Below are 13,108 nucleotides of genomic sequence, written 5' to 3'. Positions count from 1 at the left end.
GTGAGCCTCCTGTCGCAGGCGTGCCACGGGGACTCCCACAGTCGTGTCTGCACTTGCAGCGGCCCTGCCACCCGGCTCCGTCTGCTCAGCACACAGGATCAGCTCCGGCCGCCTCTATCTGTGCCCCTACGCTCACTCCATCCTCTCCGATCCCACAAAGGACAGCACAAGATGCTCTGCTCTCAGCAGGCAATATCCAAGCCTCAGCAAGCCTCCCACTAGCAGAGGCAAACTCTCCGTTCTTATGAGATCAGGAGGTTATGGGAAAACTGTTGATTTACATACATACAAACCAACAAATGCCTTATCCTTCTCAAGAGCAAGAAAATGAGCAAGACTCACGGGGCCATCACAGCCCCATTCCTTCCATTAGCAGCTAGAGAAGAGCACGTGGTGAAGGTCAGGACCAGGCCTCCTGCAGAATGATCGCCGAGCACAGTGACAGCATCTTTCAAGAGCTCAACTTGTTGCTGATACCAGGCTGAGTAAAATCTATCAACCTACCCACAAGGATTTAATGGCGACAATGAAATGAGGAAGACAGCTTCAAACACAGTTCCAGGGTCCGACCAGGGGGGTCTAGGTAAGTTAAGCGGCTGCACTCCCCTATCAGACGCTCAGCCAAGAGCTACCTAGCCCCTCCGGACAGCAATAGCGAGTGGGGTGACATGTGGGAGGTTGTGGGGCAGTGCTGGCTTAAGGGAGAAGGAGACTGTGCCCCACACAACACAGGGAACATACTTTCCCCTCCTCGAGGGAGGATCAGGCCACACACGACTCTGCAGTTACTGACAAGAGGTGTGAATGTTCATAATGAGAACATTCAAATGTGTTGAGAAAACTGAAGCCCTCTGTTCCTGAAGTTCTTTGTTGGTTCTCAAACAAGAGACACTCCAGTCACGAAAAAGAATGTAAAGCAATCTCACTGCAAAAAAATTTTCATAAAAATCCCCTTTTTTTCAGATGTTGTAATCAATTATGCCCAAACAAACCTCTGGATTCTGTCTAGGCCTGAATCCCGGTTGCTCTTATTTCTTAGGAATGACAAGTTTGTTTTGCTGTTCTCAAGTCACTTAATGGTGGCTTTTCTATCAACTCACTGTTCCAAATGATTTTATCAAGGCTGCCAAGCACTTATAGCCAACAGAAAACTTTCCACATATCCCTGGTAGAAGTTGGCATGCCCCCCACCTCTGTTTCCCTTTAAGAGGACAAAGCACCACTGGGGCGCCTGTCAAAACAGACTCTCCACGTAGCCTCCTCGGTCGCTGGAAGGAACTCAGCAACGTGGCGCTGGAGAGGACTTCCTTCCTGCGGGACACCAACTGCACCTTCCCTCACCTTAACCTTCCCCACCGGCTTTTTGCTTCACTTCCTTCCCTTGCTCCTTTTACTACACTACTTTCCAACCTCCCTCTCGGCCACTTCCTCCTCCTTCTCTATTGCAGAACTTCACTGGGCCCTTCTGCGTTTACCAGCAAAGCTATTTTTAATACATTTTGTGCTCTCCTAAAAGTGAATCTGTCCACCTGATTTTCATCACCAGGTGTAGGGCCACAGGAAATGGTCTTGTTGGGCCTGTCTGCTTTTTAAGCCAGGAGGAACTTGAGGAAGGACTATAGAAGGAGATACAGAGAGCATGTGTTTACAACGGATCTCAAATTATAGCATATCAAGCAATGACTTAATAAAAAAAAGGGAAAGGAAATACAGACATCTCTTACAACATAAGAAGATGCTTAGCCTTTCTCACAATGAGAAATACAAATTAAAGCTCAAATGAGAAATGCCTTCATCATTAACAAGAGTTTTTAAAAAAATCAAATACCCACGTTGGCAAAAGTATGAGCTAACAATCACTCTCACACATTGTGTGAAAGCAACCCGGTAACCCTCCCCCTAAGATGGAGATTTGGCAATTTCACTCAGAATTACAAATGCATGTGCTGTGTCCCAGCAACCCTTCTTTTAAGAATTCATCTTTACACATATGCAAGAAAAGGTTTGTACAAAACTGTCTGGGAGCAGAGGGCTGACAAGTCATGACTTGTGGGCTTGGACACGAATGTCAATAGTAGTATAACAAGTCACTGCACTACTGTATTTCTACCAAAAAACAAAAACCCAAACATCAAAATGAATGTTGTAAGAGCCATGTATATTTCCTCCTTTAGAAGAATATGGCTAAATTAAGAAAGCATGTTACATTGTCAGCATAGAGATTTCGGAAGTGAAGAGTTCTGACAGCTACCAAGAGAGAGGTTTTTCCTCTGCAAAGATGGCATTCACCACCTGTATCAGATTGTTATTATCCTGTTAACAAATTACCACACACTTAGTGGCTGAAAACCACAAGTTTGTCATCTGGCCCACAGTGCAATGGGACCTCTGCTCAGGGCCTCCCTTCTCTGCGGAGGCTCTGGGGAAGAACGCACTCCCACGTCCATTCAGGCCGCTGGCAGAAGGCAGTTCCCAGCAGCTTTAGGACTGAGGACCCATTTACTTTCTGGCTGTCAGCCAGGGGCTGCCTGCATTCCCCATCCATCCTTCCCCATCTTCAAGCCCACTCTTGCTTCTAGTCTCTGCCCCCAGGCAGGGAAAGCTCTCTGCCTTTAAGAGCTCACATGATTCCTTTACAATGATCTTGTCAGCAATATCTCTCATCACACTGACAAGCTTCGGGCATCAGAGTGGGACATCTTGGGGTGGGTTGGGGGGTGGCACTTCAGAAATTCTGCTTACCAGACCACCTTACCTTTACTTTCTGCTCAGGAAATTACTAAATGCTTCTGCCCTCCTGCCCTCAAAGCAGGAGACAGAGATCGGGTCCTTACTACCACTCAGCAGGTCTGACTTCAAATAATAAAACCAAATAGCATCTCACTTGGTGTTTAGACACTGCAACGTACAAACTGAGGCAGCATTTCAGCGAACTTTCTGCTCAGCACAGAAGTTTCTCCATGAAAAGAAATGTTTCATTCTGAGAGATTCTTGATTTCTAAAAATAAACACCCAGTTGTATTCAACTTCCAAGATGATCTACAGTTAAAGGACAGGCCAGTTCTGTGGCTGCTCTGATAAATACATGTTGACTCCTGACCAAGGGCTGTGCCAAGAATGAGCTTTCTCGATAGCAATTAATTAAAACTGACCATTAAAAAAGTCAATATAGAATATGTACAATATAGAATTCATGGAGGAGAGTGTACTGAATTCTAAAATGATTTCCATTACAAATGACTCTCAGTATTGTCTGGTGAGTAGCACAAACACTGAATTCTTTTTTTTGGTGGCCTTTTAGAGAGGGTTGGAATTACGTGAATAACAATATATCCCCAGCATAATGAGGGGCCTATGTCACAGCACTGCTAGAGGGAAAGCAGCAGCTGAAGGGGCTCTGCCACGGCCCATCTCACAAAGCAGGTCTTTAAGCTACTGTTGGGAAACTTGCAAATATAACTTGTTTTCAATAAATTACATTGAAGGCAATAGTTTCTGAGCAAAGATGGATTCACATTCCCAGAAGCTCCAACTGTAACCATATAAAGACCCCCAAGTCATCAGAGATCAAATTGCCAACATTCGTTGGATCATAGAAAAAGCAAGAGAGTTTCAGAAAAACATCTATTTCTGCTTTATTGACTATGCCAAAGCCTTTGACTGTGTGGATCACAACAAACTGGAAAAATCTTAAAAAGATGGGAATACCAGACCACCTGACCTGCCTCCTGAGAAATCTGTATGCAGGTCAAGAAGCAACAGTTAGAACTGGACATGGAACAACAGACTGGTTCTAAATAGGAAAAGGAGTACATCAAGGCTGTATATTGTCACCCTGCTTATTTAATTTATATGCAGAGTACATCATGAGAAATGCTGGGCTGGAAGAAGCACAAGCTGGAATCAAGATTGCCGGGAGAAATATCAATAACCTCAGATATGCAGATGGCACCACCCTTATGGCAGAAAGTGAAGAGGAACTAAAGAGCCTCTTGATGAAACTGAAAGAGGAGAGTGAAAATGTTGGCTTAAAACTCAACATTCAGAAAACGAAGACGATGGCATCCGGTCCCATCACCTCATGGCAAATAGATGGGGAAACAGTGGAAACAGTGACGGATTTCACTTTTGGCTCCAAAATCCCTGCAGGTGGTGACTCAGCCATGAAATTAAAAGACGCTTGCTCCTTGGAAGGAAAGCTATGACCAACCTAGAGAGCATATTAAAAAGCAGAGACATTACTTTGCCAACAAAGCTCTGTCTAGTCAAAGCTGTGGTTTTTCCAGGAGTCATGCATGGATGTGAGAGTTGGACTATAAGGAAAACGAGCACCAAAGAATTGATGCTCTTGAACTGTGGAGCTGAAGAAAACTCTTGAGAGTCCCTTGGACCGCAAGATCCAACCAGTCCATCCTAAAGGAAATCAATCCTGAATATTCATTGGAAGGACTGATGCTGAAGCTGAAACTCCAATACTTTGGCCACCTGATGCGAAGAACTGACTCATTTGAAAAGACCCTGTTAGTGGTAAAGATTAAATGCGGGAGGAAAAGGGGACAACAGAGGATGAGATGGTTGCATGGCATCACCGACTCAAAGGACATGAGTTTGAGTAAGCTCCAGGAGTTGGTGATGGACAGGGAAGCGTGGCATGCTATAGTCCATGAAATCACAAAGAGCTGGACACGATGGAGCGACTGAACTGAACAGAATTCACCAGAAATACCATGGTAGAAGGGCTGGGTTTCTGAGTCATTTACTACTCAAAAGGACCCTTTACTACTACAGACTTCTTTTAAATATTTAACTTTTCAAATATAACTGAAATACATTTTTATTTCCAAAAATTCTTGGAGAAAATTCTGAGGTGGTAGCAAAAGCAGTGGCTTTTGACTCCAAAGTCCTCAGTCTGTGTGTGTTCTGGGGCCACCTGGCTAAGCACACCACCTCCCAAGAGCACACCACTCGGCACAGGAATTTAATCATTTAAAAATCAGGCCGACAATCCATAGGGCTCCTACGAGGGTCTTATAAAATCAGAGATGCAGAAATGTGACACACCATTCTCGGAAAGCCCCCACTGAGGAGAAGGCTTCCAGCTATACTCCTAGCTGCTGCTCGCTGGTCTGCAGAGTGAACTTTCAGGTGTTTCTGCGATGAACTGCCCCGTTCCAACAGGCTACCACTGTCCACTCACAGGGGATGAAAAGTTTCTGCTCAGGCTACTCACCTGGCAGGTAAACCTTTGCCCTGGGAAATGCAACTGAGAGGAACTCGGAGACAAGATGAACTCAAACTTAATACTAAGGCTCTTCCTCTAAAGCCAACATGTTAGGTAACAAATGAAATCAGTAATCTCTTTAAGCACATGCCCTCCCTGACCCAAAATCTAAAAGAATATTCAGAGACCTGCCTGAAACCCCACTGCTGCCTCAACATCCCAGGCCCCGCCTCCGTCTCTGCTCTGCGACTCTGCGCCAGCCTCCACCTAGAATCTCACCCATTCCTGCCTCCTCCTGGGGTGCTCTCACACCCCACCCAGCATGACTGGCCCTTCCTCGGCTTCCTCCCCAAAAAAGGCTTTCCACACCTATTATTCACTATCTGTGCACCCTGTTCACTTCTTCCCTGGCACTGTCAAGGTTTATAAGAAGACGTTACAGAACAACACGTTCGTTCAGAAGTCGCTGCTGTTTAGTCCTGCATGGCGCCTTGCACACAGGACGTGTTCAATGAACACTCGTTGAATGAATAAAACAAGGACACTCTGGAGCAACTGCATCTCTGTTAATATGTCTAAAACAGAGGTTCTCCAACTAGTTGGTCTCAGGGTCACTTTACACATTGAAAGAAAAAAAGAAAAACCAATGAGGGCCCCAAAGAGCATGTGTTTATGTAGGTTACATCAACCAAAGGTTAGAAACTCCCCAACACAAGACCACCAGCTCACACGCTGCTAGCGACAGACAGAAGATGCCATCTTGCATGCCACTCAGACTCTGGAAACTCCACTGTACACTTGTGAGACAGCGAGAGTAACAAGAGCAAATCATGTCTTCATATTATTAGGAAACCAGTTTTAGCCTGGCCCCTTATTCTGCCAGGGGGTCCAGAACAAAACTAAAGCTGCTGGTCTAAAGCTTTAACCAAAGACTCAACTGTGACAAATCAGGAGGAAGAAGGAGAAAACAGAGTCAGTCAATTTGGCAAAAGGAGAGCCAAAGAGCAAGACATTGACCACGGAGCGTCATCAGGACCCAAAGTGAGGCTACATGGTATTCATGATACACATTAAGCAGGCTGTCACCTCTTGACGCCATTAACCCTGCCAATTCATTCTCCTTGTTTCTATTGAATGAAATAAGTACACTGTCTTTGAGATAGCTGCTTTCTTCAGTATAAATTGAGAAAGGCACATCTGCCTTATACTTAACCCACAGGTCTGAGTAAACTGTCTGTCACTGGTTAACTGTGTATTCAGAAACAGAGAGAAGGAGAACTTGATCGTGACAATCAAATCAAGGTGTGTGGCCAGCGAGTCGCCACCCTAAGGCTGTGTTTACATCTGACATGTGACATTCTGCTCCTCCTCATTCCTAGCTAATGGCAACACTAACAGGAAAATATTCAAGAGCTCTAGGCAAGCTCTGCTTGCCAAACAACAGAACAGCTATAATTTTAAGTGTTCATTACATATGTCCAATCTGACTTCTCCCCAGGAATACGCGATTAACCAGAGGCAGGCACATGATTCTTGAGATACTTGAATAAAATTACGCAGAGCTCTAAAATATTCCGCTGGGTACGAGCCTTCGGAAACTGCTGGAGCTCAGTCGCCTCACCTGGCCGCAGGGAGGAGGCGGCACACGTGCTCCAGGCTTCTTGAGACGGCTTGCCGCCGCCATCTCCCTGTGGGAAGCACTACTCGTCGTGAACTTGCTCAAGAAATTGTGTCACCTGGACCAAATCCAGTTCCCAGAGTTGAATGAGAATGCTTCCCTCGGGGTAAGCTAATGCCGCGTCTGGGCGCTGCACTGTCCTGCAGATAACTCTCCCAGAGAGGTGTCAGCAGAGGCTCGAGGAAGCACAGCCCCCACAGTGAACCCGGCCTAAGCTGATGCCTTGTATCTGAAAAAATTTCATTTGGACAGAGTGAATTCAAGCCTCCTCAAGGAATCCCAATCTTCCTCTAAAGGATTTCTGGTCAAAGTACAGTGGTCCTCAGGGCTTCTCTGGTGGCTCAGTGGTAAAGAATCTGCCTGCCCATGCAGAAGACGCAAGTCCAATCCCTGGGTCTGGAAGATCCCCTGGAGAAGGCAAAGGCAACCCACTCCAGTATTCGTGGCTGGGAAATCCCATGGACAGAGGAGACTGGCGGGCTCAGTCTATGAGGTCACAAAGAGTCAGTCACGACTTAGCGATTAAACAACAACATGCCAAGTCGCTTCAGTCGTGTCTGACTCTGTGACCCAACGGACAGCAGCCCGCCAGTTTCCTCTGTCCATGGGATTCTCCAGGCAAGAATACTGGAGTGGGTTGCCATGCCCTCCTCCAGGGGATCTTTCTGACCCAGGGATCGAACCCACTTCTGTCTCCTGCACTGACAGGTGGGTTCTTTACCACTAGCACCACCGGGGAGCCTCACCAACAGTGGTCCTCACCGGAACAGCCCCAGCCAACACGGCCCCAGGGTTTACAGGCGCCTACAACTGGATGTCCAGGAGAGCCATCACTCCTACTGACTAAGACTGCAAATACCTTCCTTTTATCTCTACCTAAAGCACTGGATTTCCCAAGGAGGTGACAAACCAGTTTTCTACTACAGTTTAACCCCATCCTGGCCAGCTCCTTTCAACCCTTTAAGTCCTGTTGTAAGCATCCCCTCCTCAGCCAGACCTTCCCTGAGCAGCCCTTCCAACTCTGGTGCCTCATAATTTTGTACCTTAGCCCCTTTTCTTTCCCATTCATGATTCTGCCTAAAGGTATTTTATGGACATCTGCTTATTCCTCTCTCCTCTGTTTAGCTCAGCATTCAAAGCATAATGTCTGGCACAGAGTTATGTGCAGACAAAATCTGAATTCATGTAATACTCCTAAACACCACACTGGGCCTCCTTGTACACCTGACAGTTGAGGGTACTTTATGCCAGGTGATGAGACAGCTTGCAGGTGGGGGGCAGTAATGGTACAATACCCCTGGACAGGGAGTCAGGTCACCTCACCCTTACATGGCAGGCCTTCCAGGAGCAACCTCTGTGACCACCTGAGTCCCCCGGAAGGCCACGTCAGTACCTGGGCACATCCCCCCACCAGCTCGCGCTCCAAGTAACCCAGGAGTGATGGCCATCAGTCAGAGGCTGCCCATCACTCCGACAGCAGAGACCCACCTCACGCCCTCCCTTCTCTCCAACACAAAGCCTCCCAAATCCCACTGCCTGTCAGAGCTCTAGTTCACAAAGGGCAGAATCAGCACCAGTGGTGGTTGACAGAATAAGAGTTTAGGCGACATAACGAAGAACATTTTGTAAGCTTTTTAAACGGAGTGTAACACAGACTGCACGTGACTGACTGACATGAGCACAGGCCAGCCTGAAACCCGGGCACAGGCCGAGTCGGCAGGAAGCATCTCTTGACAAAAACAAAACCTCAGGTAGCATAACCTGTCCATAGACTGACCTCCCCTTGTATCTTCTAGTTCAAGGGTAGGAAGCATCTGCTTAAGTATATCTGCCACACTGAAGGCAGGAGTTTTACATGTCTTGGCCTAAAAGTAGCCTCAAATAACAGGCTTGTTTTATAAACAGAACAAGCAAGAGCTGCATTCTCAAAAGCAAGTGTCATAGAAGCCCCGCCCTCTGTTCTTCAGCCCCATTTAACTTGCTCATCCCTAACATACTTACAGAGAAGGCACTGGCACCCCACTCCAGTACTCTTGCCTGGAAAATCCCATGAACGGAGGGGCTTGGTGGGCTGCAGTCCATGGGGTCGCTAAGAGTCAGACACGACTGAGCAACTTCACTTTGACTTTTCACTTTCATGCATTGGAGAAGGAAATGGCAACCCACTCCAGTGTTCTTGCCTGGAGAATCCCAGGGACGGGGGAGCCTGGAGGGCTGCAGTCTATGGGGTTGCACAGAGTCGGACACGACTGAAGTGACTTAGCAGCAGCAGCAACATACTTAAGGAAGCTTTTGCAACAAAATTTCGTGCTGAGATCACTGCGAAGTTAGCTGTGTGCGCAAACAATACTCCCCACTTCTGAAGTTTTCTTTTGATCCCAGTGAAGTGTGCAGGAATTCCTGCTGTTGAAATGCAAGAAGCCCAAATCTCCTTTCTGAACTATGGAAAAAAAGCTTTGGGCTTTCACAGTTCTTCATTAACTCTGAAGTAACACTGTAATTAAAAAACAAAGTTAAAGTCGCTCAGTGGTGTCTGACTCTTTGCAACCCCATAGACTGTACAGTCCATGGCATTCTCCAGGCCGGTACACTGCAGCGGGTAGCCTTTCCCTTCTCCAGGAGATCTTCCCAACCCAGGAATGGAACCCAGGTCTCCCACATTGCAGGCGGATTCTTTACCCTCTGAGCCACAAGGGAAGCCCAAGAATACTGGAGTGGGTAGCCTATCCCTTCTCCAGATCTTCCAGACCCAGGAACTGAACCGGGGTCTCCTGCATTGCAGGTGGATTCTTTACCAACTGGGCTATCAGGGAAGCTATACCTCAATTAAAAAATACATTATTGTTAAAAAATGCTAACCATCACCTGAGCTTGATTCAGCAAATCACAGTAGTAACATCAAAGACCACCAATCACAGATCACCATAACAAATACAATAATAGTAACGAAAAAGCTTGAAATATTTGGAGAATTACCAAACTGTGACACAGAGACAAGTGAGCAAATGCTGTTGGAAAAACGGTGCTGATTGACTGCCTCGAAGCAAGGTTGCCACAAACCTTCAATTTATAAAAAATGCAACATTTGAAAAGTGTAATAAAGTGAAATGCAATAAAACAAAGCCTGCCTGCAATTCTTCAATCAGGAGTGAAATAATAAGACGACTGTCCTGATCCAATCAACTGAAGGTCTCCAGGGTTGAACCAAGTTTAGCAAGAGTCACTTTATTTATTGACTCACAACATTGAGGAAGCCGCCACACGGCTTCTGGCAAACATTATCGCTAAGACTCACAACAAGCCTGAAGGTCGCATTATTATCCTAATTTTACTCCTCAAAAAATTAAAGTTCAGAGGAGTATCCCTACTCAAAGTCACATGGCTGGTAAACCTTTGTTCACCTTACCCTAAAACCCTCACCAAGTAGCTTAGAAGGCCCACACCCCAGGTCTGTGTCAAGCCCATAAAATGTTCCTCTAGACACTGTTGCAGAGTTGTGTCTAGAGAAACATTTTGGACAGCTCCTTCAACAAGTCATAGGTCAAAACTGGCCATTTTATTCTGACAGTAACGATGCACCACTGCATGGTTCTACAGCTCCTGCATTCCTGGCTGAAGGAACAGCAAAGGGAAGAAAAGGAGGCTGGGACAGCAGACAGTATTCACTGACAGGCATTTATATGAGGGGGCTAAAGCCACCCCCACTGATCTGGGGGAAGGCTTCCTAGGTGGCGCAGTGGTAAACAACCTGCTTGCCAACACAGGAGACGTAATGAGATGCGAGTTTGATCCCTGGATCAGGAAGATCCCCTGGAGAATGAAACTGCTACCCACTCTGGTATTCTTGCCTGGAAAACCTCACAGACAGAGGAACCTGGCGGGCTATAGTCCATGGAGTCACAAAGAGTCAGACATGACTGAGCGACTTTACACACACACACACAGGTCAGCAATGACCCAAGAAGCACTCTGTAAATATTGTTCAGGCACACTAAGCACTATGGATTTTCTTTTTATGCAAAACTCAGTGGCAGAATGTCATGGTTAGATCACAAGCATGCCTAAGAACAGACCGATTAATGTCTTAGAGGATGTTCTACATTCTACATTCTACTTTTAATTCCAAAGGATACTACAGAGTGATCTGAATAGAAGGACACGCGGCATATAATGTGGCTATTCTAAAGAACGAGGCCTGCGGCGCGGCTGGGTCTCCCCACGCTGCCCACCTGACCAGCCTGGGAGAGGGTGCACCCTTGCCAGGAGCCTTCCCAGACGCGCCTGCAGGACACGGGGGGTCGGAGCCTGTGTCTGGGCTGAGAGGTGAGCAGGGCACGTGAACAAGCTCACTGGCACGGGAGACGCTGTCTGTAGGCTCTGGGGTCACCCCAAGCATCCGATGTACTCCTGACAGACTACCCAACTGACTATCCCACAGGTGATCGGGCTGGCTGGCTGATTCACCCTCTCTGCCCTCCTTTTCCTAGCCACGTTCCCGCTGGCATCCAGCTGTGATCCAGTTCTCAGCAGTGAGATCTAAGCAGAAGTCAGGCAACCGAGTGGGGCTTCTGGGAAAGCTGGTGCCTTCTGGCTGAAAAGGGTCACTCTCAGCTGACAGACTGCACAGCTAGAGTGTCAGCTAAGGTCCAGCTCCCACCGCAAGACCATCAGGTGTCAGACAAGAGGATGACAGTGTGCCAAGGAAGATGGCACACAGGAAGCAGAAAGAGCTTGGGTCCCCGGCAACATCTGTGAGAAACAACACACCAGCCACGAAGCATCCACCTCCAGACATCTTGTATCAGAACCACATACATCCAAGATTATTTAAGTCAGTAGAACTGTTGTTACTGTCTCTCAAATGCATTCCTAATCGAGGTGACAGATTCTCTGATAGCTGAGAATTTTTACCTGAAAGTAAATGATTTCTACTGGAAGAAATAGGGTTTTCTCCTATTACTCACTCCCCTCAAACACATGCTCAGAACTGCCTCCCTAGAAAAATATAACTGTTATATACCTCACATATAACCCGGTTCCAGAGCAGATTAAAGCCATGTATTGAGATCTTTATGTCTTCAAAAGAGTATAAAACACACACCAGGTATAAATATGAAAGAAAAGAATATAAAAACCCTAGACTATAAAAATAACATATTTCAGTGGCACCCTACCTTAGAAATGTTGCTTGAATGACTCATGGAATGTCCCAAAGTCTTCTCATTCTGCAAGAAAACCAAATAGGTTTAGGTTTACCTCACCTAAGGCATCAAGTTTTGATTAAAATGGGCTAACAAGTAACTGAACCTAACGATTCTACTAACACATTGTTCCCTCAATTAGAATTTGCTGTGCGCCAACTACTGTGTACAGGGCCAGCTATTAGACACTGGAGAATTTGGCAAATATGAATAAAACAAGAGTCTTTCCCTAAAGGAACTTATTAATAAGAAAAGGACAGGAATTTTGAGCTAACTGTAAAATACGAGGGCAAGACGTATCTTAAGAAGCCTTCAAGAGGAGGTTCAGAGGGGTGAACTGTGTTCCCAGTTGTGTGTGATGTGGTCCATGCGGTGAGGAGCTGCTGTAGGACACGGACAAAGAAAACAAGGCCCAAGCCCCTCACAAAGGCTGGCTGGAAAGCGCCAGTGCCCTGCAGGGGCGCAGCTCACACCCACTCCCTCAAGCATACTCCTCCTGGAGTAGAGACAACGGGGTCCTGCTGGTCTCCTCCCTCTCACACTCCCCTACCTTCAAGCTGCACAGTCCTTTTATCAAATTCTTCCCCACCAAATGCCTCTCAATCTCAAACCTCCCCACCCACCTCCAATTATGTTGATGCCCTAACTCTAAATACTGAGAATGTGACTACATTTGGAGATGGAAGTCTTTAAAGAAGGAACCACTAAAATGAGGCCATTAGGGTGGGCCCTAAAGCAATATGACTGGTGTCCCTATAAGAAAAGCAAATTAGGACACAGATATACGAACACAGAAGACAGAGGAAGAAGACAGCCATTTATCTACGCATTAAGGAAAGAGGTCCACAAGAAAAACCTAACCTGTTGACACCTTGATCTTGGACTTAAAACTTCCAGAACAATAAGAAAATACATTCCTGTTGTTTTTAACCATCCAGTCTATGGTACTTTGTTATGATATCCCTAGCATATGAATACAGCAATACTCCACACTATAAAACTGTAAAA

General features: G+C 46.4%; 1 protein-coding gene across 13 annotated transcripts in view; it reads right to left on the bottom strand.

Moving 5' to 3' along the window:
- MARCH8 (membrane-associated ring finger (C3HC4) 8, E3 ubiquitin protein ligase) overlaps positions 1–13,108 on the bottom strand; it is a 111,990-nt gene that overhangs the window by 13,098 nt on the left and 85,784 nt on the right. For all 13 annotated transcript variants that reach the window (XM_010854477.1, XM_010854470.1, XM_010854472.1 and 10 more), the window contains one exon: positions 12,074–12,124. In XM_010854477.1, coding sequence (XP_010852779.1) covers positions 12,074–12,124 — 51 coding nt within the window. The remainder of the gene's footprint in view (positions 1–12,073; positions 12,125–13,108) is intronic.

The sequence above is a fragment of the Bison bison genome, unplaced genomic scaffold (assembly GCF_000754665.1).
Source record: "Bison bison bison isolate TAMUID 2011002044 unplaced genomic scaffold, Bison_UMD1.0 scf7180017864341, whole genome shotgun sequence".
NCBI lineage: Eukaryota > Metazoa > Chordata > Mammalia > Artiodactyla > Bovidae > Bison > Bison bison.
The sequence above is the reverse complement of the archived record's forward strand: the minus strand, read 5'-3'. Positions and strand labels throughout refer to the sequence as shown.